General features: G+C 28.4%; 2 protein-coding genes and 2 long non-coding RNA genes across 6 annotated transcripts; 1 reads left to right on the top strand and 3 right to left on the bottom strand.

Moving 5' to 3' along the window:
• Window positions 1–612: 612 nt before the first annotated feature.
• LOC147656149 (uncharacterized) lies at window positions 613–1,978 on the bottom strand. Its single transcript, XR_015294871.1, has 2 exons — window positions 1,293–1,978; window positions 613–931 (listed from the first exon to the last, which is right to left on the bottom strand). It is a non-coding gene; the product is annotated as an uncharacterized LOC147656149 (long non-coding RNA).
• On the top strand, window positions 902–18,928 carry LOC100867764 (UBA-like domain-containing protein 2). Its single transcript, XM_003692674.4, has 4 exons — window positions 902–1,226; window positions 9,292–9,366; window positions 15,963–16,056; window positions 16,347–18,928. Exons 1-4 carry the CDS (start codon window positions 1,119–1,121, stop codon window positions 16,493–16,495), a joined length of 426 nt encoding a protein of 141 aa, XP_003692722.1. The 5' UTR covers window positions 902–1,118; the 3' UTR covers window positions 16,496–18,928.
• LOC147656148 (uncharacterized) lies at window positions 11,811–13,259 on the bottom strand. Its single transcript, XR_015294870.1, has 4 exons — window positions 12,990–13,259; window positions 12,673–12,908; window positions 12,335–12,591; window positions 11,811–11,990 (listed from the first exon to the last, which is right to left on the bottom strand). It is a non-coding gene; the product is annotated as an uncharacterized LOC147656148 (long non-coding RNA).
• Window positions 17,423–26,849, bottom strand: fab1 (1-phosphatidylinositol 3-phosphate 5-kinase fab1). 3 transcript variants are annotated; one of them, XR_015294869.1, is made up of 14 exons: window positions 26,575–26,849; window positions 26,194–26,405; window positions 25,911–26,100; window positions 25,594–25,831; window positions 25,283–25,489; window positions 24,982–25,196; window positions 24,526–24,874; window positions 24,067–24,427; window positions 23,728–23,998; window positions 20,958–23,655; window positions 20,294–20,854; window positions 19,866–20,198; window positions 19,626–19,787; window positions 17,423–19,565 (listed from the first exon to the last, which is right to left on the bottom strand). XR_015294869.1 is itself a non-coding variant. In XM_003692857.4 (14 exons), the coding sequence occupies exons 1-14, from the start codon at window positions 26,687–26,689 to the stop codon at window positions 19,369–19,371; spliced, it is 6,099 nt and encodes a 2,032-aa protein (XP_003692905.3). In that variant the 5' UTR covers window positions 26,690–26,849; the 3' UTR covers window positions 17,423–19,368. The 3 variants fall into 3 exon arrangements, 2 of the variants coding, with proteins under 2 accessions (XP_003692905.3, XP_086772484.1); XM_003692857.4 differs by having other exon boundaries at window positions 20,304–20,854; XM_086916358.1 differs by lacking the exons at window positions 25,911–26,100; window positions 26,194–26,405; window positions 26,575–26,849 and having other exon boundaries at window positions 20,304–20,854; window positions 25,565–25,688.

Below are 26,849 nucleotides of genomic sequence, written 5' to 3'. Positions count from 1 at the left end.
AACTTTGTTTTTAATCTTAAAAACAATTTTATATATATATATATATATATATATATATATATATTTATTTATTTTTAATTATATTGATTATTAAAACAATTTTTTATAATTACTATAGAAATTAATTTTATATATTATAATAAATGAATAAATGTATACAGAATAATACATTAAGAATTGTAAATGTAAAAAATCAGTAGAACATTTATATATATCATATAAATCATGCACATATAAATGAAGTATTTATTTTTTTTTTATATAATTTATTTTTAAGAATCAAACAAAAAGTTATATTACACATAAAATAATATAAATAATTTTTTTAATATTATTTTATAATTAGAAAATTTTGATTGATTGATTGATTTTTATCATATTTAATATATAACACACTTTTTCACATAATATTATTTGACAAATATCTTTGATTTCATAAAAAAATATATTATTTTTTTAATTAAATTCAATAAACTACATTGTAATTATATTACTAATAACAGATGTTGTTAAACAGGTTCGTCAACTTAAAAACTTTTAGATTAAAAAAGATTCAACACTAAGAAACTTTCTTGAATAGAGGTAGGTGACCTAATAAGTATTTCCAAAGAATCAAACATCAAATTATATTATTTATTTTTGTGTTAAAGTTTCTTGAAAATTTAATAATGTGCACAATTCTTATACCGAAACAAGAACATAACATTCAAAAATAAAAAATTAGCTGCAAATATAGTATTATTCATCAAATCTACAACATTTTGAATTATTTATTATGTTTGAAAATAAACAATGAAGATAGGGAGTATGTACGGAAAAGAGAATGCTCCCAAACACACGGGAAGCTGTACGCTGATTAGTGAATAGCTGGTAGTGACGTCACATCATCTTCGTCTCTTACGTTCCGCAACCCGCGGTGCCCGTCAGCCGTCTGCAATGAGTTTAGTTTTCAAAACAAGACTCTGCTTGCCGCTTGTAGGCTGCACTCACATCTAAACGAAAACTTAAGGCAGAGTTGAAACCTGGTGATTCGGAAGACTGTGCCTATACTAGTGTTTCGTGTGATTTTGATTCTTCTCTGATATTTTCTGCCTTTACGATAAAACGTGACGAAAAAAATGGACACCCTTCGCGAGCAGGTGATGATCAATCAGTTTGTGCTGGCTGCAGGTTGTGCCAGGGAGCAAGCGAAACAGTTGCTACAAGCGGCTCATTGGCAATTCGAAGTAAGAGAATAAGATTTCGCATCTTTTTTACGAAAGCATTAAGAACTTCATCATATTTATGCTCACCGCGATCCGATACTTTCTTCGTAAACAAAGCAGCGAAAATGGCCGACCGTTCAAGCGGTACTGTCGTTCGATCCGTAGTTATGTATTCACACGTGTTTAAATGAAAACACTGATTGAATTCAATCGAACGATGTTCCGTTGTTAATTGTTATGTATAATCGCATTAAAATACGTTCAATAATGATCTAAGTGATGTAAGTCGAATAAGGGAGCATATTTATTATCGCAAGGATAAAATCCATTCATAAAAATCGTACGATGTTGCTAGGAGGTTTTGTTCGTTATTATTACGATGAGCATGATCATTCTGATCCCGGTGTTAAAGTTATAATACAAATACGATAATTATAGGCTACATTTTTCTAATGTTTTCATTTGTGTTTAGTTACATCTATTTTTTATCGTAATTCTATTCGGCTAATCTCATTTTAGACTTGGCTTTTATTCACAAACATTATCATTACATACATTCAACATGCATAAAGTTTTAAAGGTTTAAAATAAGGTCATGTATCTATATCATACTCGATTTCTTCAAACCTAGTCTGTAAACGGACTTGGCCACTAACAATGAGAACAATGCTGACATCGCGTGCAGCAATCGCGAACAATAACTATCTTTTCGGTACAACCTTTCCAAGCCTATCGATTTACGAGTTATCCGTTTGTACTGAAAGCCTCCTTCGGTTTATGGAAATTAGATTACATTTAGTCTATCGATATACTATGTATTAGTGAGTTAACGACCTTACGCGTAACGTTACGAGCGAATAGAACACAACAAAACACAACTTGTGCTTTAACTATCTATTTAAGTTAGTATTAGTTATATTAGTTGTATTAGAAATCAAAAATTATTTAAAAATGAATCGAATGAAATATTTATTTATAAAATGATTATAAATTTTGTTAACGTAAAATGTTATTTGAATTGAATAAAGCTTGTATATAACTTGTTATAACTTTTTTAATATAAAATATTTATATAAAATATTTCTATTATTTCGTATCAATAGAATACATTGATAAAGTTTGATTGGAATTTATACACCTTGTATATCATTGTAGCGTAATATCTTATTTAACATCAATTATCTGTCATCTTTCATTCATATTATTATTGTACGGATTAAAATATTTAAGATTAATTCAATAATTTAAGATAATCAAGAAATCAGAAAAAATAACGCGATAAATCCATCGTAATAAATTCCATGAAATTAAAAATGAATTATTGTTTATGTTTTAATATAATGATGAATATTACAAAAAAAATGCATATATATTTTGATGCGGTTTATAATATTGTATTCAAAGTTCATGAAGTTTATATTTTTCTTTATATTTCTTTTATATGATCAACAGAAATAGATTACAGATGTTAATTAGATAAAAATTTTAAAATGTAAAGCTAAATAGTGTATGTAATATGTATAAAGAATATATAATAATACATATATATATATATACATATATAAATAATAATTTTCCAAAATCTATATTGTAAAGTGAATTAGAAAAGGAAAAAGGAATAACAAAAGAAAAATGTGTTTTGATGACAATTATTTAAGAAAGATACATGTATATTTTAACGATACAATTTCTATCTTACTGATATCTACAATTCATGAAGTTTACACGTTTCTCAGACTTTCACATCACCAATATAATACGGTCAAGAACCTACCGTACACTTATAACAATTAATATCTTATCCATAGTGGACATTAATTGATTGATTATTTTTTTTGCAAAAATTTTTTTATATTTTAAATGTTTGATTACTAAAATTAAAACTTTAGAAATTTTATCGTATCTCGTATTCAGAAATTTAATGACAGTCATTTCTATATCTATGTTTATTAAAAGCGTTTTTTTAAAAATCCGTTTTTGAAAAGCGTTATTGTTATTAAATATTGTTTTTAAAGATATTGTTTTAAAATAAGAAAGATTTAAAGATTAAAAAAAGGGTAAAACGTTTGTTAGGGTAAAATTAAATTTAAAATTATAATTTAAGCATTATAAGAGGTTGAAAAAAAAAAAGAGAGAGAGAAAAAACATTATTGACATTCAAAACATGAGAGGAGTGAAATTTTATCACGAAACTTTGGCAATTTATCTTGAAACCAAATTGATCGTTAGTTGATTGCGAGATCCAATCGGTTATTTAGCACCATGTTTACTAAACGATTGCAACATGATATTAGAAGTTAAATTGTAATCTCTGGTTGTCGCTTCGAACGCAAGATTTCATAAGAACCGCGAAGGATTGCTAATATTTAATGTCATTCCTTTATTATTGTCATTACGTCATTCCGTGAAAATAACCATCGCATCATTTAAAATAAACATCGCCAATATCTTGCGTACACCCCCGTTCATAAACATTATTCAAGTTACCTGCTAATATGAAATATATCACAAAAATGTAGATTAGATATTTGCATTGAAAATAAAGAATAAGAATCTTCTGAAGGAAGAATTCTTTTTCGAGAAATATTGAAACTTTAAAAATCTAAACCGGATGTACATCGGATGTACACTTAGTTGTGATATTGATTGAAAATTCAAAAAGTTAAAAGAAATTGAGTGTGAAAGAGACTGCATTACAAACATTTATATTTCTTTTATTACGTATTACATTCAATAATACACATTTGCACAAAGAATACAGATCTTAAATTTTCGTAATAATCAAAACTGCAATATTTCGAGAGAAAAAATTCGAGGGCAGAGAAAGAGAGAGAAAGAAAGAGAATTTAGCCTGTTCGTTGAATTCAGTCTGAAAACTTTCTCTGCTCGACTGCTAATGCTTTTAACAACAGATTACGATACAGGTTCTAATGAGTACTGGTAAGTTTATATGTATACGTTACAGCGGTACCTTTCCAGTCGCTTTCTCTCTCTCTCTCTCTCTCCGTTTCTTTCACTATGCCATCTGTATCGATATAAATACGTATACGTAACACGTATACAATAGACAATATAACTTTCATGATTATCCAACGAGATTAGTCAATGAGAATGAATTAAATAATTTATTAAAGGAATATAAGGCTATACTTGTTTCTTTTCTTATTCAAAATTTATTCAAAATTTGACTTTTATAATTGTATGATTTTATATATATATATATATTGTGTACACACGTTTGTTTCTCAGTCTCTCAATATTGATTTTTTGTTGGCCTGTTGATAATACATAGTTGAAGAGTTTCATTGCTTACGTTCAATATTTCATATTCCACGAACAAAGCGACATCAAAACATACAGCTCGGCGATTGGCGCTGCGATAACGTATACAGATAGGGAACTTACAATAGGTCTTAAAGAAACTTACAATGAGGAATGATAAAAAGATAAAGCTTGAAGAAAGGAAAATAAATTTTATAAAGTAAGAAAAATGATTAAAAGTTTATTGGCGAAAAGTTAAATTAGTGATCTTTCGAAAAAATGAAATTTCACGTTTTATTTGTTAATAGCTTATATTTTTTTCTTCTACGAAATAAAGAAATTTTCCGATTATATATTTGAATATGAAATATCAAAAGCAAGATAATATTAGTATCAGGTGATCCCATTATGTGTATATCATTCCTTTCGTTCGTTTATTTCATCCTCGAATGCTGGTTAATTTTAGCATTGAACGCAAAGTGCCATTAGGATGTAATTGCATGGCGGACGCACGACGAAGCCACACCGTTCGTGGATAGAAATAAAACTATTGTTGTTTCCATTATCGACACCAATCGTCAAAACTCTACACCATTTTATACCAAGATCCTTTTTAGAGGTCGGCTTTCAAGCTAGAGGAACGGCAAGATTACGACGATCCCATTGCAGTGACATCTGGCAAAGTCCATCTGTTCTGTTTTTGTCGCCGTCAGTGTCTCTCATCGTTAACAGCTTGTATATGTATATCCTTTGTTTTTCTCTCCCCCACGAAGGTCAAACAAGAGTGGATCTTCGTTCAATTTGGATTTATCCTCATTTCTTTTTTCTTTTTTTTTTTTTTTTTTCGACGTATATTTTAATAACGTGTGAATCGAGGATCAAATTTATTATCGGTGCTTGACTGAATTTTCGAGAAATTCGTGAAATTCTTCGAGCGCGTTTCACGCGTATCGAGTGTTTTGGTATACCCATGGTATACCAAAACAATTCCAGAGATTTATCGGAGGAACGTGAAAAATTAGCACGCTGGATCGGTGGCAATGTGCCATTTCTCTTTTATTCGAAAGAAATGCTGAAGGAGAAGGAAGTTTGTTTGAAGGAAATCGCATGAGAACAACTTGTAGAAATGATCCGTCAAAACGTCCTCCTCACGAGAAATTTCCACTATTTGCTTCAATTGAAAATGTACCGTTCTATTTTTCATGATTCAGCTTTTTTTTTTTTTTTTTTTTTACATCAACGTTCAACTCACTTGATACTTTTTCTGACACCTATCATCTTTTCCTTTCGTCTCTCCTTCGTTTCTATTATGGTTTTTCCAATTTTTTTTATTTTTTTTTTTAATCGAAGCAATTAATTGATAAGTAAATAAAAGAAATATAATTTTTTTTTTTATATTATTCTAAGATGTGCAAAAGAAACATACTTTTCTAGCTTAGATGACAGTCATAATAATAGATCAACGTACGTAAACCTTACAGTCTCTTATCTCAACAAGTTAGCGTAGAGGAGATACGTTTTATCAACATTATTTTTCGTTACGTTGATGCATATGAGGTATTAAAATATTATCTGTATCTCTCCAGAATTTGAACGTAATATAATACTCATTAAATTTTATTCTATCGATGATTGTTATCGAACATTCATCTTTTAAAAAATAATCTCACGAAACTGAACCGAACCATAAATTCTGAAACGATAGAGGATAGATAAAATTTTATGTGACGAAGTTTCGTTTGACTCCAGTTTGGGCTCCAGATATCTACGTAGATCTGAAAACTTAACGTAGATTTAAGATACACTACGAATTTTTCTAGAATTTTTTAATATTTTAAATTTATCCGAAATAATTAAAACAAACGATAAAATATATTGTTATACTTAGTTGTACAAAAAATAATATACGTTCCATCTATATATTTTGCACTTGCACACTTTTCATTTTGAAGGAATCAGTAATATTTACAGAAACTGTTAGCTCACACGTATCAAAACAATGTTGAAATTTTTATTTCTCGAGGTAAAAAGTTTCCTTAGTTTTATTTCGTTTCGTATTTTTGAAAATCTTTCCACAATATACGTGGTAGGTAAACTGGAAACTTGGAAGCGTAGGAAATCTATTTCAGGTTCATTCTCGTTACGTGATTTGAACGTAACGTGGCCGAGAAGTGGCGGGGCACGCGGAACGATTTCGCCCAAGATTTACTACCTTCTATATTCACACGGCAGATGAACGTCTCTCTTGCCTCGTCTCCCAATTTGTCCTTAACTTATTTTTCCGTATCGCATTGTTGTAGGTATAATTTTAATATCCAATAACTTTAAAATGGGCGGGGGTTAAAATTTGTTTGTACAATTGCTTCTCGGATACATTTTTCAATCGAACGAGATATTATATTATCAATATAACGTGCTATCAAAAGTCTAAGGATTACACACTTTTGTCACCCGATCGATGGAAATTATACTTAATAACGATTAAGATTACTTTTAAGGATTGTTTTTAACTTGTTATTAAAAGTGTTATCGATCGTCGGTAAATTTTTAAGTAATGATACATTTATAAAAGCGAAATACGCGATTTCGAATTTGTGAAAAGTATAAAATACCAAAAAAAAAAAAAAAAAAGAAATCATTTATCACTATAACTTAGTAAATAGAAGAACATACGTGTATGCATGCTCTAATTAGCGTAACGAGTATAACGATAAGAATTTTTCTGATCGCCTTTATATAAGATGTATTATACTCTAGGAAAACTTGGTAACGTAACGTGAGCCTGATTTTATCGAACGATCAAATAATTTGACTGTTTGTTATCTTTAACAGGATTTATTAACGCGAATATAGGTTATGATATAGCGTTAACACACTCGCCGAAATTAGTTCCGCCGATACTTATTTCTTTTTGTTTCTCGATAAATATAGATAAGATTCGTTGGTTTTAACGATTTATCGGTATATATCACGTTTGCCCGTGATCGCAAACGATGTATTCTTGTCTCCATGGAGAATCTAACGAAACGAAGATACCATAGGCAGCCCGTTAATATTTTAGATGCATGCAAGTGGCAACGTCGTGCTACATAGTAAATGCTCGGCTTCGAGGAAAACTTAGCGGAAAACGGATTGAGAACCGCATAAAAAGAGCCGAGTACGAAGAAATACAAGAACAAAAGTAAACAAGGCGCGTCACGGTTTTCCTTGGAAAGGCAATTTTCAAAGTTTCGCGAAAACGAGTAGTGTCGCGTGAATGTGAGAAACTGGTAAGAAATTTCTGTATGCAAATTTCCGCCGCAATTAAAATAGGTCGGTTAAAAATTGTTACGTGGGTAGCCAATGATCTATCCAAGTAATCGATAAGCTTGATGATGCAGGTACGAAAACATTGCAATCTCGTGCGAGATTAGGTTATACAGATATTTTTAATTCTATGAAGCAAATAGTCGCCAACTTGTTGTTGCGGTAAAGATACAAGATTATCTGTCACAAGATTGTAATGGTGTTGCATCGAATTTAAAATTGATTTGTTTATGTAATATTTTGAAATTTACTGGATAATATTTTGAAATACTGGAAAGTTTTTAAATATGTGCTTATTATCTTCAGTTACAATCGAAAATCACGTGGTACGTATACGAAAATTGTGATCACTTGTAACTAGAAATCATAAATTTCATGTTGTGAAATTAGATCTGTATACGTCTAATTTTTGTTATTTTGCTTTGAGTATAGGAAAAAGTAAATGTAAAAAATGTACATATCATCTTTAATATATATGATAAGTCAATATAATTACTTCAAAAAACTTACAGTGTAAACAAATTGTAATAACTTTTGTAATGTGTAAAAATAATACAAAGAAAGAGAATAGGAATTCATCAATTTTGTATTTGATCTTTGAAAAATTTTTTTTACAAACGTTAAAAATGCATAATTGTCCAAAGAAAGAATTATAAAATATAAAAATGTATTTTTAATTAAATTTTTCAGTGAATAAAAATAACAATGGTTAAAAAAAAAAGATATATCATATTATCGAAAATTTGGTCACACTTAGCGTACGAAGAATTTTTGAGCACGTGATTGAATTGTATTTCAACACGTAATGCGATCTTGCAATAGAAACAGAACCATTATTATATTCATCTGTTGCTAGTGGTGTCATACATAATTGCGCGTATCGATCGATTCGTGTACAGCTGTGTTAACGCAGTAAATGTAACCACACCCGCCTTAATAAATCGAATTGAAGGTCTTTTCCAAGAGCGTGCGCGCGCATGCATATACTTACATATCAAGTTAGAAATTCTAACGGAAAGAATTTGTTGTTGTTAGCGTTTTTTTTTTTTATCTGTTGCGTATCTAAGCGATCAAAAAAAGTGATATGATCAATTTTTTTAATATTGATTTTTTAATATTGTTCAAAATCTAAATGTATAATATTGAATAATTGAATAATAATAACTGTATGATTACAACATTATTTTTTTAGGTTAATTTAAGCAAAGACATATTTGTAATAATGCATATTCTTTGAAATCGAAATATTTTTTCACGTGTTATTAATCATCAGTCAGTGTATCATCAATAGTTACAAACGTACGATAAGTGTACAATGTGTCACTGGTAGAGCATGTTTCGTCGTGAATATGTTAAAGGTTATGTGACTTATTATGCGCTGTCTGAAGATTGATGATACGATTCGTGAAACGGGAACAGAATTCACTTTGTGAAAAACGATTGTTATGCGATCATAATACAAATAATATAATATCGAAATATGAAGTTTAATCTAATAATGGTTATTTTATAATTTCAGACTGCTCTTAGTATTTTCTTTCAAGAAGCTGCGATACCTCCGTGTGCACAAGGACCTGGTACACATTTTGGTCAAGTAAGTTGATTCGTTTTGTTTTTTTGACGGTCGTATAATATAGAAAAGAACCGGTTTATAAAAATAAGAAATATAGGACGTAACCATAATTTCATATGACGAAATAACGAAAAATATTCAACGTAGTTAAACTGTTTATTAAATCATTATATATATATATATATCAAATTCTATACAAGTTTTCTAAATTTTACATATAATATATTTTATTTATAAGTTTGACTGGTTATTTATAGCTAGAATTACAATAATTAAAATGATTAAATAAATATCTGAGTTTCGTTTTGTCGATAAATTCGTTTTTTAGAGAAATCTATGAAAAAAGTTCGATCGTTTCTATACTCTTGTATCGACATCTAATCGATACGAAACTATTTCCGCATCAGAAGCGTCGTCGTCGTCATTCGTCGTCGGGCATGGCGGCGGTATTCTGTCTTCTTTTCCCTTTCCATTGACTCTCTTTATTTATGTCACGTGCAACGATCCACGACACATCACGCGAATGATTTTATTCATTAGGTTCGTTGCGCGAATCGCGTCGAGATCACGCGCGAGAAATGAAATTTTTTCATTGTCTTTTGTTCATACGACATTGTTTCATTTCGTTTGCTTCGCGAATACTTGGAATTTATTCCTTTCTTTTCGTCCCGTGTTAGAAATTAGTATAGTAATTTTTTTTTTTTTTTTTTACTATTCTATATGAAAAAATGAAATACATATCATTTATAAATAATCCAAGGATTTTGATCTATATTGATCGATTTTTGTGATAATAATAGTCCGAGAATCTTATCGAAGTATACAAATACAAATAAATGTCTATAAGTTATATTTAATATCTTCTTATGAAATTATAACAGATTACTAAGAATGTATATTTATTATGTTTCTTTTCTAAAAAAAAAAAAAAATTCGTCTTCGGATTAAAACAAAACTTTATTTTTATTTTTATTGTTTATATATATATATATATATTATTAATTGATTTACGGCTATTAATCAATGATTTCGTACACGATTTATACACGCCAATGATTTACTACATTTTTGTGCATCGTCACGTAACTTGAGGGGAAGTGCGCGTTCGAGTCATCGATTTGGCTTAAACTTTACTCACGCTCTACGTCCTGTACAATAATATGTTAAATTGGCAACTATAAATATCATTAAACATTTCGTAAAAATATTATGTTTCAGACACAAGAAATATAATTGAATTGAAAATGAATCGAGATGGAACGATAATATTTTGATAGAAAATAATTCAATTCTTGAAATTTTTTTTTTTTTTTTGAATAAAATTTAAAAAAAAATATTACGACGTTAGATAGTTGTTATAACTAGTTATACTTGTTATTTTGAATTATTTGTACACTATGCAAATCGGACGGTTGGAAATGAAGTGAGAAATCAATAGCCATTAAATTTCATTCCGTTTGTCATTGAGTATTAAACTGTTCATTATCGTTGTTGTTTGATAAATGTTATTTCCGTCGATTTCACTTCTATTTTTAGTTGATATTTAAATATATATTAATAATCATTTCGTTTTTGATTAATTATATATTTTTTTTATCTCTGAATTTTTTTGTTTCAATTAATTTTTTACGATGATATTTTATATATTATCCAATACAAAATAATTTTTAATTTCTCATGCATTAATTATTATTATTATTATTATTATTATTATTATTCCCAAAAGAAATAATAATTAAATTTTGCAAATTGATCATTTTATATAAATCGTTTTGAAAAACTTTTCACAGACTTCTAACGTGGAATAACGGTAAACAAAATATTATCGTTCTTCGATTATGTAAATATACATGCGAGACATATATGACATCATAGATAAAACGCATAGATAAAATATTTTCATTTATCAAGAAACGATCAAGAAAATGAAAAATCATCATTATGATTTTATGTGCCTCATTCTAACTTCTTATGTAATCATATATATTTTACAATGCGAGCACACATGTATCACATGTGAGGTGAGATCATTTAATATATTTTAATAAATGCTTCCATCTCGCGATCTAAGTCGAACAGATTATCTTTCTTTCGAAATACGAAAACGTGGAAGAGAAAATAGAAAAAAAAAAAAAAAAAAAAGTAAATATATAAAATACTTTTACGTACCATGATTGATTGTAAAGAGGAGATTAGTAAGGTATCAAGCATGTATCAATATTTTCAGAGATGTTGTAATCATATATTTATGTATAATTTCGTAAATAATAATTTGTATTCTATTCCATATATCGTGAATTGTTTCCAATTAATTCATAACGCAAGCAGTCTATCTCTGTTTCTTTGAAATTATAAGGAAATTATTTTTTTGCCGAACATTTAACATTTTATATCTCGCGAATTATTTTCAATTAATATATCGTAATACGTATCATCATGCATACATGTCATAATAAATTGATTGATTTTATTTTTTATTGTTTTAATCTTTATTATATTAATTAATACATTTGTTTATCATATAGTTGATATTCACGTATATTAAATTTTTTTTTTTCTCAATCGGAAATACTGTTACGTAAAAAAATTACGCTTACGCGTAAAATTTGTTGATAATGTTCTAACATTTTGCAAATTATTAAATTCTAAAACAAAAAATAATAGTTATTAAAATTATTGAAAAATGTTTAAAAAGCATTTTAAATTTTAAATATTAGATTTTATAAATATTATAAAATTGTGATGATAAAAAAATATATTTGAAAATGATTTTTTTAAATATTCTGGTTAAAACTAATCGTTACATAATTATAATTTTTCTTGATTATCGATAAAAAAAAACAATTAACGTAAACGAGGCAAATATTCTACTTAATGAAATCAGTGTCAAGTGTATTTCCAGGAAATACAACGTCATCATTACGCTCGTATTCTATACAAATGTATAGGATAAGCAAAAGGAACATCTACACTGTAGAATTACACGTACGAAAATAATCTTTACAGGATTTCGTTCTTTGCGGATCCGCAGTGGTTGCCTGGTTACAAGCGACATGAATCATCAACGCATTATATTTGATAATATTCACTGGCGCGATTCACACGACTTTGTATAATTGTATGGAAAATAATAACAATGTTTTTGGCGGTATATTTTCATTTCTTCTGGCATACTCTCGTGCGCTAAGAATTCTTGGCGATCGTTTAGAAAGATTAGAAATTGTGCAGTTTTTTTCGCCGCTGACACTAGAAAATTACTGTGTATTAGACGAACACAATCGAAATTATTGATTTTTTTTTTTTATAAAGATTATTTTGTTTACTTACAATTGTATAATTTACGTCAAGATAAAAATAAATTTATCTATTTCTATTTATATTTATTATTTAACGTAATTACGAAAGTTTAATTCAATGGCAAATGAGGAATCGTATTAATTTCACAGTCTGTTGCTGTCATTTGCAGCATGGCAACCAAGTATTTGACTTAATTAAAAAACTCATAAAATTATGTGGCACGAACACGTTGATTCAGCAGAATGAGCTCTTCCTTGTTAACTTTTCTGTTTCCCCACAGATTAAAATTTCATTTTTCTTATGATTCATTGTAGAATCCTATCTTATAGGGATAATCAAAAATTTACCGAATCCTAATTTCCGAAACGAAATCGTGTTGAGGTTATGTTCCGACATGGGATACGAAAGTTATATTTCTTTCATTTTCCTCATTCGTTTTTATTATTAGTTTGTTTTTCTTCAATAATAATCGATAAAATGTTGAAAGTTTATCTAAACAAGAGGTTTCTAATAATGTTTTGAAGTCTATAAGTTCTCTGCAAATATACAAACATAGATTATGAAACGGAAGAAAATATTAGGCGAAGTAACTTTTTTTCTGATAAAAGTTTCAATTAAAAAACACTTTTTTTTTTTTTTTACATTTATTTATAATTCTTATGTGTTATTTTAAAAAATATTTTAATACAAAAAATAATTTATTTTGAATTTAAATATTAGATAAAATTTTTTTAATCTTTTACATATTTAGTGAGTTCAAAGTTCGCAGAATGTATTTCAAATGCAGTATCATATTTTCTTCACCAATTTCTAGAAAAAACTATAATATAAATATTTATTTAAATAATTTAAATATTAAATAACAATACATAATATTTACATGTATTTAATAAATAAATAAAAATATTTATAAAAGAATATAATGTTAGTACAAAATAAAGTAAAAAAAAATAATAGATTGATATAATAAGAATATTCATGAATCACATCATATTACTACATATTTATAATTTCTATAATTTCGATAAAAATTATATATTCTAAAATTAAAAAGAATTCTCTACAATTGACAATAGAAAAATATTAATTAAATATTAAAATATTCTTTATCCATATCAAAACAAAATAGATAAAATATAATCCAAATTTTATTAATTTTTATTATTGTATCAAATTATTTTCTGTATATTATCTACTATATATTTCATATTTTATCGATATTATCGATAAATCGTATTTATATATTTGTGTTAACTATAGCTTATCGATACTCGGCGCAACTACTCGTTTCTTACGATACGAGACATCGAGTTGTAACCATCGAGAGCGTTCTTCTTTTCACTGCGAACTTCACTAATAAATTTCAAAACGATATGAAAGGCAGAGAACCACTGTCAGCAGACAGTTGCTAGGTGTGTTACTATTCTCGGTCGGAGGCATTCCGATAAACTGTGTGCCAAATCTTGGCTCAACATTGGACGAACGACAATGTTCAAATCTGAGGGCAAAATCCTAGATTTCTCCGACCATTTTTACTTTACTTTCTTTTCCAATGTATATACATATGTTGTCGAAGTACACCGCTTCGGGAAGCCATTATGCGACCACTGAAGTCAGTTGTAAACATTGCATCATTGCACCATGAACGATTGATACACGTTCAAGTAATTAATTGGTAATGTTTCTGATTATTTTATTATACTTATATTAAATAAAGTGCTAAATAAAAATCGAAATGAATTTCACAATTATAAATACGTGTATATATTTGACTCGAGTAGTGACAAAATGTCGATTAATTGTATTAAATTTTTATTTCTTTACGTAATACATAATAATACACGAATACATGAACATAATGTTTTATAAATGTTTCATCATTTTACATTTTAGAGATAAGATTTTAGGATTTACTTTTCTTATCATTATGTCTTCTTATTATGTCAATTAGTTTAGTAATTCGTATCTATGCGTTTTCCACATTTTCAAATATGGTTAATAAATTTGAATTAAATTATTAAAAGTTTGAATTTGTGTCACGATATTAATATCGACAATATTTTTTAATATTTATCGTAATTAACGAAATTTACAGTACAATGTAATATTTTACATATCCATAATTACGTTTAACTTTTTAAAAGAAATTTACAAAATTAAATTTAAAAATTATAACAAAATTTTGACTTGCACTTTCTTATTTATATAATCGGTTAATCGACAGTGTAAGAGCACATGTGCATCTCATATTGTTGCTTTCTGTCCACCTGGTACGCTGACATCACATTCAGGAGCCAAAGGTTCAATGACCTTAACAACTGACGAGTAGTTCTTACTCACAGAAAGCTACTTTTGTTGTTCTCTTTTCACCCGCCTACCATAGATGTGTGTCGCTTCATTGCGGCTTACGTAAAACATTCGTTGGATATTTTTAGCTTTATAGACAAACCAATGTCTTGTTCCGTATTTCCGAGACACCAAGCAGGAAACAAGTGTAACTCTTTCCTGATAATTTCCTATCCATCGGGAAATACATAAATGTCTAGTCAAATGAATGAAATACGAAATACTTCATAAACACATATGTTATATAATGATCCATTGTAGAATTTGTTTAAGATAATTAATATTAGCAAAGGAATTAAATACTTTTATATATATATATATATTGATTACAAGAATATTATATAATTGAAGTTAGAAATGTTCATAATTAATAGAAGGATATTATGTAATTGAAGTTAGAAATTTTCATAATAATAAATAGTAACAAACGATTGATAACATAACAAAATTGTTAAAAAAATTTGTAATTAAAAATATTTTCTTCTCCTATGAATGAATTTAAATAATCAAATATTGAAATTTCCTGTTTAATATAATCTTTTTATAAGTATACATTGTTTTCAAAACAACATAAATATACACATAAATGAAGAAAATATTTATGTAAAATATTAATAGAAATGAATAAAACATTGACAACTGAGAAATGACAACTCGTGTAGGTGTTTTTTTTTGTAACAGTTTATAAATTGATATATAGCTCTTACGTAATGAAATATAAGCATACAAAATACTATTCTTAATCGATATGTTAAACCTGTATTCTCATAGGTTTTAAAGTCAAACATGAAAAGGAGGTTGATGTAAGTATCGATCTTCAAACGAAGAATCTATGTTTACGACTATATAGACATGCGTCCTAGTCTCGACCTAAATAATTATACGTGCAACATTCAGAAGTATAAACAAATATGGATGTTTAAGACGATCAAATCGATGATCGCAATTATTATAAAAGTATATTTCTTTTATAGATCACGCCATGTAATACACCGGCCACACCACCAAATTTCCCTGATGCACTTTTAGCGTTTTCCAAAATGTCTGCGGGCGACAAAACTCCTTCGGGTGAGTTTCAATTTAATATATTGTCAAATAAATATTTATTTAAAAAAATATTTTTTGATTAAAGTAATATATTTTTCTCTAAATTTAATAAACGATTCATTTTCTTTAACTAGTGTTTTCCTCCCGCTAGCCAGAATTGTCTCTATCCATCAACGTATTGCGTTAATGAATCCATAAGAATGTAAAGATACATTTTCACGTCGCAAATCTTTGTTATTCTATAATTACAACTCTTGTTTTTATGTCTAATTTATGCATATGTAAATTAAAGAACAAATTCGTTCTCGCAGGAATGTCGCCAAGTCAAAATGGATTGCATCAGAATTCGATGCAGATTGGGATGGCGCCACAACACCATGGAGGACGGTGTAGTGTAACCGGGAGTGCGCAACAGCAAACGCAGAGTCAACAATTGGGCCTAGGCGAACCACAGAGATAAAAGAAACTCGTGATTCGGCGGCCCGTGTGTAAGATCCCGAGGTCGCACGATGTGCATGTAAACGGTGTTTAAAACAGGAAGCATGGTTTATAAAAGATCGACTGGCTCCCCAGGATTATACGCTGTGTAACCACAAGAGCGATTATTAGCCGAGATTCACACGCTCGTATCTCCTTATCCCTAGAAAAAGGATGCAACGTTTTCTGAAAAAAATTGTGTGCACGGAGGAAAATTCAAATAATTATTTAGACGTGCGCCTAGAAGAAACGAGAGATCTCTCCCATAGAAAAGGGATCCTCATCTTTCATCGACTATAATACGGTGTATGTGAATTTATATAGAATAGCCGATAACGATCCTCTGTTGTTTATTCTTGTTATTCTTTGATATATGTTGTATATTGAAACACAAGACGATCGAGCCTGTTGAAACATCTCGCAAGAAAAAAAAAAGCTCTTGTCTTCTTCCATTGGATTATTCTGAGTGATACACGTTAAAAAAAAAAAAAGAAAAAAAGAAAAAAAGAAAAAAAAGAAAAAAAAAGAAGAGAAAAGAACACAAGAAAGAGGAAATTTGCAAAGAGATTATTTCTTCTCTCTCTCTCTCTCTCTCTCTCTCTCTCTCTCTCTCTCTCTCTTATACTTCTGGGACGGTAGTTCCTATGGTTATGAAAGACAGCGATACTCTCCTTAGCGTTTATGAAATTAGTATGCGTCCAGAATTGCCGCTTGTTGTAAATGAGTAGCGAGAAGCCTCCTCCACCGTCCCGGGTATCTTCCTTGTTGTTTCTCGATCTACAGAACTTGCGGCTAGATAGGAAACATTTGCGGTTCAATTGGACCGCTGAAGTCAATGAAAAAATCGAATATATCACTTCCACACCATAGTACAAAAAATTGCCGACACTGGATAGCATTTAGCGATGAATTTTAGTTTTTTTTTTTTTTTTTTTTCCTTTTTTTTTTCTTCTTCTTCACAATCGAGGGACATAATCAATGTAATTTGATTTTAGTTAACCACGAGTTGAAAAATGTTTATCTTACTCGTATTTCTTGTCATCTGTTATTTTTGATGACAATCTTCTTGATGATGACTTGATCCAGTGATTTTGTGTATAAAATCTGATTTTGTCGGCACTGTTTTGTAATAATAATAATAATATTAATAATAATAATAATAATAATAATAATAATAATAATAATAATAAAGATATAAGTCTAATAAAAGGGGAAAAAAATTGTTCATGCTCAACGCGAAACGAGTAATGGATAAAAATACGAGGCTATTATAATGAATGCGAAATTACGAATTATTATGTAAAAAATTGTAAAAAGAAATTTACCGATTATGTAATGTCCACTAAGTATTTATGTAAAGTGATTCGAAGAACTTATACTATACATTTTTTAGAAATCATTCATACGGAGAAATCACTTGCTCAGATAGTATCCAGTGTAGGTCATTTTTTTTCTACGAGAGGAAAAAAGCAGTGGAGCCATATTAGCTGAGCTGTTTCATCGTCAATTCAATTTACGCATAGGAAAAGAAATAGAGATTTCGTACTTCTTCACATGTAAATGATTTAATCATAGATTTCGTATTACTCGCAGAAATTCTTATACAACAGCTTATTGTAATTTATCTAACCAGTATATAATAAAAACTGTTTTCCATTCATTCTTATACACATCGATGACGTACAACACTTGAAGCTTATTTTCATTTTCGATTCGACGATCTTTCTCAAACAAAATAATCTATTTATTTTCATGACACGTCTTATTATATTGATTCGTATCTAGTTTCAAACAAATGAAAGACATTTTATTAATTGTACAAGCATTATTGGAAACTTATAATGTATTAGAAAGTTGCAGATTTCATTGCAATTAATAAATAATAAAATCAATCTGGAAAGAAAAGAGACATTATGATCATTATAATCAATATCGAATTTTCAAAGATGGAATAGTTCAAGTTTTCGAGTTTCGCTGCAGCTTCATCACTGTGCATTCATTTATGTAAATACGATAGAAAGAAATGATGTTATATGAAAATTGAGTATGATGAAACGTTTTTCTGTAAGGTATACGCTTTAATGTCTTTTTTGTGTTTGTAACGTATAGATCAGTGTCCCGTGATATATTATAGTTTATATGTTATATTTTGTTTTTGTGACCTGATCATGAAATATGTATGATGTATTAAAATTTGTACTGGCGTGACATGATATTTTTAGAAAAATTATTCATATTAATTATATAGAAATTTTAGAACACTGATCTAAACAAGTTATGAGAATACTATTATGTTAAAGCTATTATTATTATTATTGTTTATATTTGATTATCAATAGTAATAAATAATGTTTATGTACATAATTTTGAAAAAAAAAAATGATTTAAATAAAACATTAATAATGGTGCTTTCATAGACTTTTATGTAATTTTATGTAATTCTTATTCATGTACGTGAGTATACCCTTTGTACTTCAGATTTGAAAAGAAACGATTCGCTTGTAAATTTCAGTATTAACATATATACATGTAATAAAATGATTAATAATGATGTAAATACAAGCGATGTGATTTGAATGTTTGCATTGCTACATAAATCACGACTTTAAATCTACGCAACTTTCTGTTATAACAAGAATGACTTTTTTTTTTTTATCACATTACAAAATATCATAATGTCAATTAGTAATAATTTCATAAAATATTAATGTACAATTTCGTACCTCTATATGCAACACTGCTTGTTACGTTATTTATATCAGTGGTATAGAAATGAGTGATATATATACAATATATTTAGTACATAATATTTGTAAAAAAATTGAAAATCTCACTATTTAAAAGTCACATTTTTTTTTATGTTTCTACACCTCTTCCTAAACCAGACCATCTGTCTGGTACTGGTAAGAAATATCGGTGCATAGCAGCTATAAAACGAGCTCGATATTCTTCAGGTGATATTATTGTTGGCAATTTTCCCTGGCCACCTAATATACCTGATTTCTTCACCATTGTTTCTAACTTTTTATCCCAAGTAAACGTCCTTATATAATCTATAATTATATAATATATATAAATATCTTGCATCTAAAAATATAATTTTCTAAACTTACCTATTATGCCTAAAACGAGTTCATCCGAGTTTGGTTCCAAACCAACTAATAACGAATAATCCATTACGGAATTATCAGCCAGGAATTTAGTATCTTGTTCAATGGCTTTATTTAAAACTGCTTTGGAATGTGATCTAATATAGAGCGGTGAATCGCAACTCACTAGAAATATATCTTGTATTTAATTCAGAAAATTTTATATAAAAAATTATTAATAATTATATATAATACAATACTTACTGTTTAATAAATTTTCATCAAGTAATACAAGCTCTCCTTCGTGACACATATCATCGGGATTTACAAGCCGATTTCTTACCGATCCCTTTAAATCAAATTTATCCGTTATTGCTCTCTTGTAAAATAAATTTTCCATTACTAACACGCTAGTTCGAAGTGCTGCATTTGTTGTATTATTTTTGAAAGATACTCGATAAACACCGACTATCTTTCCCAACAATGTTGGTTGCTTAGTTTGTTGACATTTTTCCATATAAGAGAAATAATTTGGTGCAAATTCAATAAATATTTGCATTTCTAGTCTAGACATTTCTTTTATAATAAATCTGTCATCTGCAACAAAAAATGTGTTGACAAATGATATAAATGATACATTAGAATTTTGTATATACATAATTCATTACATGTATATAAACATATATTCATACAATTTGGTACCTCGAGTTTTACAAAAAGTACTTCCACTTTTACCACCTCTTGCAGCCCATTGCACACTCCGACTTAAACTTCTTGTAAAACCATCTTCTCCACATGGTAAAACATTTTCTCTAAAAGCAGCAAATTGCGCAGCAAAATATATTCTACAATAGAAATTTGTCGTTACATCATTAAATTGAACTTCAATGTAATTCTGTTGCTTTGTTATTTTCTTGTCTTCATCTATTTCTGTAGTCATTGATGGATTTTGTATGCAAGAATCCATATTTGAAATACTTTTATCAGAGTCTAAGGGGCTTGTAGGATTTGGACTATTTCCTCGGAAAAATGATAAAACAGACGGTCGCTTAAATTCTCCAGATTGCGTGACATCAGGAAAATTTTCTTTATTTTCGGGAAATTTACGTTTGTTTAAAGGACTGGGATTTAAATCCGGTCCTTTTACGGTACGCGTTAATTCATGAAGTGCATGTTTATAATCATGCGAATCTAATGCATATGCAATTATAGATGATGGCTCTGTTTCATATACTACTATAGGTACAACTGATCTGTAAAACAAAAAAATATTTTAGTATATTAATTAATTATGTATAATTATCTCTAATATATCATATACACAAAAATGTTATATTTCTAATATAATTAACAAACCCAAGAGGAAGTAAATGATGTTCCAAAGTTCCTAAAGGATTTGGTATTGGTTGGGTAACAGGAACAGAAGGCAATAATTGTGACAAAATAGTTTTTTTCTTTTTCTTCTTATCTGGCATATCATCAAAAGTGATAGGTAAAACGTCAGAATGTGATCTCTGATGCATTTTTGGAGAACCTTGGACAACAACAATGTCCTCGGGATTACTTTCTAAAACTTCATTGTCTGAATTTTCTATGCCTTCTGTCCCTTGTAAATCATTTTGCACAGCAGCAATGGCATCTATAGCATTATAATCTGCTGACATAGGACTTAAATCTTCTAATTGTGATTCTGATGCAGTATCTTCTGTTATATATCCATCTGTATCGATAATGCTATTACTTCCAGTGGTTAATGATCGTTCGGTAAATCGTCTTGGTCTTTCATCTTTCTTTTTAACAGACACTTCTAAAATTTTTGCATTCCAAGTATATACAACTTCTGATATCAATCGTTTAAGAATTACTATTCCATCTTCAATTCTAAACATCAGGGCTTGAACTTGTTTTTCAGATACTTTTCCTTCAAGTTTTTTATTTTCTAAAGTGGGAGATGTCAATTTTAATTGTATTTCTTCTATCTTGTTTTTGAAATATTGTTGATCTTTTGTTAATTGCTGTTTAGCAGCATTTAAAATATCCATATCTGTTTGTAATGTTGTTAATTTTTCTCGTATACAGGAGAAAACTTCATCTCCTTTTAATGCTAAACTTTTCATTTCTTCTATCACATCTGCATGCTGCTTTGGATCATACATGATATTTATTAAAGGGGGTGGTAGTGAAATTTCCCATTGCGATATTTTTGTATATTTAAACACAGCCAGCATATTTTTTTTTGTGAAATACTGATAATGATCATGATGAAGCGAGTGTTGACAAGTATCTGTACCACGTCTAGTATATGCATTTCCATGAAAGCGTAGTTCCAAGTACTTTGCAAAAGACAAAGACCAAGTATCATCAGACATTGGTACTACAGGTGAAACACTTTTACATTTCATACATTTGCTCCACATTAAAATTTGATTCGTATTTTCTTGAGAAAACGGTTCAGAGCTCATTTCACTTAAACTAATATGTATACATCCACCATCATGCGCGAATCGCCGAACATGATGAGCAATCTGTGCTCGACATGCTTGAGCAGGACATTTGTATTCAGATGTTAAACAATAACGTTCTAAAAAACGTCCAAGAGCGATATCATTCCTTCCGTATAAATCCATATTAACTACCCAAGGATTTACACAAAATGCTGGTGTATCATTATTACCAGTATGCGAAAAACTACAAAATAACACAGATAAACGTTGATGACTAGTAGGATCTAAGCAATCAGGCCACATTGGAGATTGTTCATTTACCTCTGATTGCATTAAAATTTGTTTATCTGACAAAACATTATTGGTTGGATATAATCGACTACCGCACGCTCTAAAATTGGCTAACAAAGCTTGTACTTCTCGACTATCTACGTCTGTAGTTAATTTTGCTTGAACAAATGGATGTTGCGGTTTTAATTTTAATTTCATTAGTGGATTTTCATTTACAGATTGTTCCACAGATACGTTATTCGTTTTAATCTCTTTTATTTTATCTACAAATTGTATGGAATAAAAGATTTCTCTTGGAAAAAAGCTTCGTAATATGCAATTCCTTCCTGTTTCAGTTTCTAAATAAGGTATAGAAAATTTTAAATATGGTGAAATACTTAATATAGTACCTTCTAATGCTTTCTTAAATTTATTTAATAATGGTAAATCAGCAACGCTCAAATGTTGACCATTTGGACTAGTTTGAAAAACATCTTCTTCATTTTCATTTAAATATTGATGTAAAGGATCACTATGATCACTAATAGATTCGCCATATATACGTTTTTCTTCCGAAATGATTTTATCTTTTATTTTTGATTTTTCAACTTCTTCTTTAATATTTTGATTGACTTTTCTATTAATCTTACTACCAAATAATTCCATAGTACTATTTGGATCTTCTTTGTCTTCTGTGTCAAAATCAGAATTATTTAAATTATCATTATTTGATTTATTACTTATATAATCTCCTGCACCTTTTTCATCAATTACAGAAGATTTTGTTTTAGGTTTAAATAATTTTAAGGTATCATAAGGATCAGCATCTTCAGATAATATTGAGGATATTTGTTTAACAGAATCTGAAGTTAACATATTTTCATTGTGATATAAAGTTATGTCTTTTATTGATGAACTTCCATTTTCTGAAAGCTCTATCTCTATACATTCAGAATAATTTAATAGATTTTTAGAATCTTCTTGAATTTCTGATATTTTTAAAATTTCTGTATTATCTGAATAATCTTTATTATGAATTAATAATAAATCATTTCCATCGTTAGATTTAGTATGCAATATATTATTGGTTTGTTGAAAGTCTTTGAAATCTTTGAACGATGTTTCATCCAAAAATGGATTATCTTTAGAAGATGGCGGTTTTGCAAATTCATCCATAAGAAATGATTTTTCAAGTCGCCAAGAATAAGTAGCAAATATCATCATTGAAGTGACATTTTTTACTTTTTTTAATTCTGCTTGAGAACCGCCTCGTAATAAGATCGTAGCTCCAAGATGAGGATTCGCACATCCCTCAAAATACATTAATGTTTTAATACCATCTAGAAAAAAAAAAAAATAATCAGTTTTCACTAAAATAAAAAATTTAGAAAGTTAAATTTTTCATTGCTCACTTTTTTCGTTTGAAAAATTTCGCAAATAAAATTTTTTACATGTACCAAGCATGTATCTGGCACTTATATGTGCATCGATAGTATTTACGATATTAGCACCTGTACATCGTGCAATTCTTTCAAGCACACTAAGTTTAACGTTTAAAACAAGTGTTACACCACATTCTCTAAGTCTATCTTGTGCTAATCTTGATACAGAACGATGTACCAGTACAACATCTGGACCAAGAGCGGTGATTCTAGCAACTGTATGTCCTAAATATTCATTTTCCTATAAATAAAAAAATATATATTTAATATATTGAAAAAATTAGAACATCATTAAATTTTTCTTCATACTTGTAACATCACAGGTTCTAAACTTAATAATTTTCCCTCTACGCGTTGATACATTAATCCACATTGAAGCAATAAAATTTTTGGATGAGCTATCATTGCATTCATTCCTCTATGTGCAACATTTTTTGTACAAACTACACCAGATACAATCTCACAATCATCTCTATTTCCACCTGAACATTTTTTTATTTGCACGTATTGCCGAATATCTAAATCATCAACATTATGATTTAAATCTGGTCTAACATAGTCAATAATTTGATGAGCAATAGGAAGTATTACTTCTGACCAATTTTGCGATAAACCTTCTTTATTAAGAAGTTGTTTAATTAACGAATCTTCGTGTTGCTTGAATGCAGATCTATATTTGAATAAATTTAAATGAATATATATTAATGTAATATATAATATATAATATATATATATATATATATTATTTATTTATATATAATAACTTACATCAAACATTCATATGCATGAAGTTCTCCAAACGCAATTCGAAGATTCGTTGGTTTATGCCAACCATTTTTTTCTTTAAATTCTTGTACCTGTAGTGTATCATTATCATTTAAAAGATCATCAGCAATTTTAAAATTACATTTATGTGATTTTACTGTGACTTCTTTTTGTTCAATTACACCATCACTACTATCTACGGAAATTGTAGTTAAATCTTCTGATGTAGGCCTTTTTAATGTAACAGTAGATGCTTCTAAATTTAAATCTAAATAAAAACTTGAACTAGAAGATGGTAAACGACCAGCTGTTTGTTGCATTGAATTTGAAGGTTTGGTTTCACTTTCCGAATCTAAAATTATGTTTCCATATATATATTTGTAATTTCTATATTTCTGTATTTCATTTCTATAAATTAGTTTTACATGAATTAGTTTATACAAATATTTTATATATTACCAGTAGTTGAATCATGTTGTGGAATCGTTTTTACCCATGCAGGTTCCTGAGCATCACAAGTATTTTGAGTTTCAGTTAATAAATCCGTACTTTGCATATTAGATAATTTTACTGGTTTAAATACTGTTGCTGTATCACTAAATTCATTATCAGCAAGTACTGGTTCTATAAAACCTGCTTCCAGTAATGCTTGTCCTATAGCAGTAGCTTGTATGCTATAAAATATTATATTTTAATGTTTTTTTTTATATATATATTTTTTTTAATTTTTTTTAATCATATATATTTCTTTTATTTATACCGAGTAGCTGCCTTATTTTGTGCAATCATCCAATTTACTAATTCATTAGCTAAAAAACAATTGTGGTAACTTTTCAATCTAATCCTGTGCGTTTGTAAAAGAATTGCTTGACTAGATCTAAATAGCTCTTCATAAATCATCCTCAAAGATGCTGAATTTTGTAAAACAATAGAACGTTCGTGAGATGTTAAATAACTAGTTGTTGGTCTGAAAAATATATTTATAGAATAAATATATATTTTATCAATCTTTAAATTATAATAAATTATAACATTTAATTACAGAAATAAAACAAATAAGAAATCTAATACCGTCCAATAGCATATTTTTCTTCCATATATCCTACACTTGGTTTTCTGCAAATTGAAGTTTCATCCTGTATTGATTCATTTGTACTTTTTTGAGAAATAGGTGGTAAATTATTTCCATATTTAACTTGAAGATCTTCTTGCAATGCTTTTAAATCTGCTGATAGATCACTTCTCATATCTGATGATTGCAAGTAAGATAAAACTACTTTACAGCAATATGTACAAACTCTAAGATCACCTATTATAAGAAATTTGTTACTATTAAATTTACAAATAACTAATAAAATTATTCATTTAATATTTATAAATATTTATACCAGTGCATCCCATAATTTTTCCAGGTATCTGATCAGAGCAACATTTTGAGCAAAATATTTGACCACAAACACGACAATGATGTCTTCTGCGAAATGTTGTAAATCGTTCACCACATTCATAACATTGTTTGCTTACACTATCTGGCATCCAATAACTTCTCAATTGAGAATCTTTGTATGAACGTAAATTCTAAATTAAATTAATATCATTATTATTTTAAATAATTTATTATTTTATTATTAATTAATATATATATATAACATATGAAAAATAATTACTTACATTACTTTTTAAAGCTACAATATTACTAATACGTTTTAATACATTTGGTAAACTTCTGCCTTCACAAGAATCTAATGGAAAGTTCATCATACTTGAATTGTCATCTTCAGGAGATTTTTCTGTACTTTCTGATTGTTTCCAAGATTCAGAATCGGATGAACTTTGTTCTTCATTAGTAGAAGAGATTGTGGAATCATCAACATTTTGTGAACCTAAAAATTATATGATATGTATATTGTTATATGTAAATTTATCATTATTAATTTTTAATTCTAATATATTATTATTGACAACATAAAATAAATAAGAATAATAAATTAAATTTTAAAATATTTTATATTTAAAAAATTAAAATGAAATACAATAAACAAAAGATTTTACCTTTAGTGAAATTAAAAAATTTGGAAAATAAGGAAGCCACACCAGGTTGGCTTTCTTCAGGACTTAACGGAGCGAACTCCGTAAGTTTAGATGGCGAATTCATATTTTTATTCATTTTGTCCAATGTTATCTTTTTGTAAACATTTTTAAATAAAACTTTTTACGAAATACTGTTTTCGCATCTGTCGACGAATATATAGGAGTAAAATTTTTTGACAGAAACGTCAAATCACAGATGATACCTTGTCCGTGGTCAGCTATTCGTATATATTATA

This window comes from Apis florea, unplaced genomic scaffold (assembly GCF_048593485.1).
Source record: "Apis florea isolate Af1SG1 unplaced genomic scaffold, ASM4859348v1 contig_3802_pilon, whole genome shotgun sequence".
Taxonomy (NCBI): domain Eukaryota; kingdom Metazoa; phylum Arthropoda; class Insecta; order Hymenoptera; family Apidae; genus Apis; species Apis florea.
Note: the sequence above shows the minus strand (reverse complement) of the source record. Positions and strands in the feature narration are given on the sequence as shown.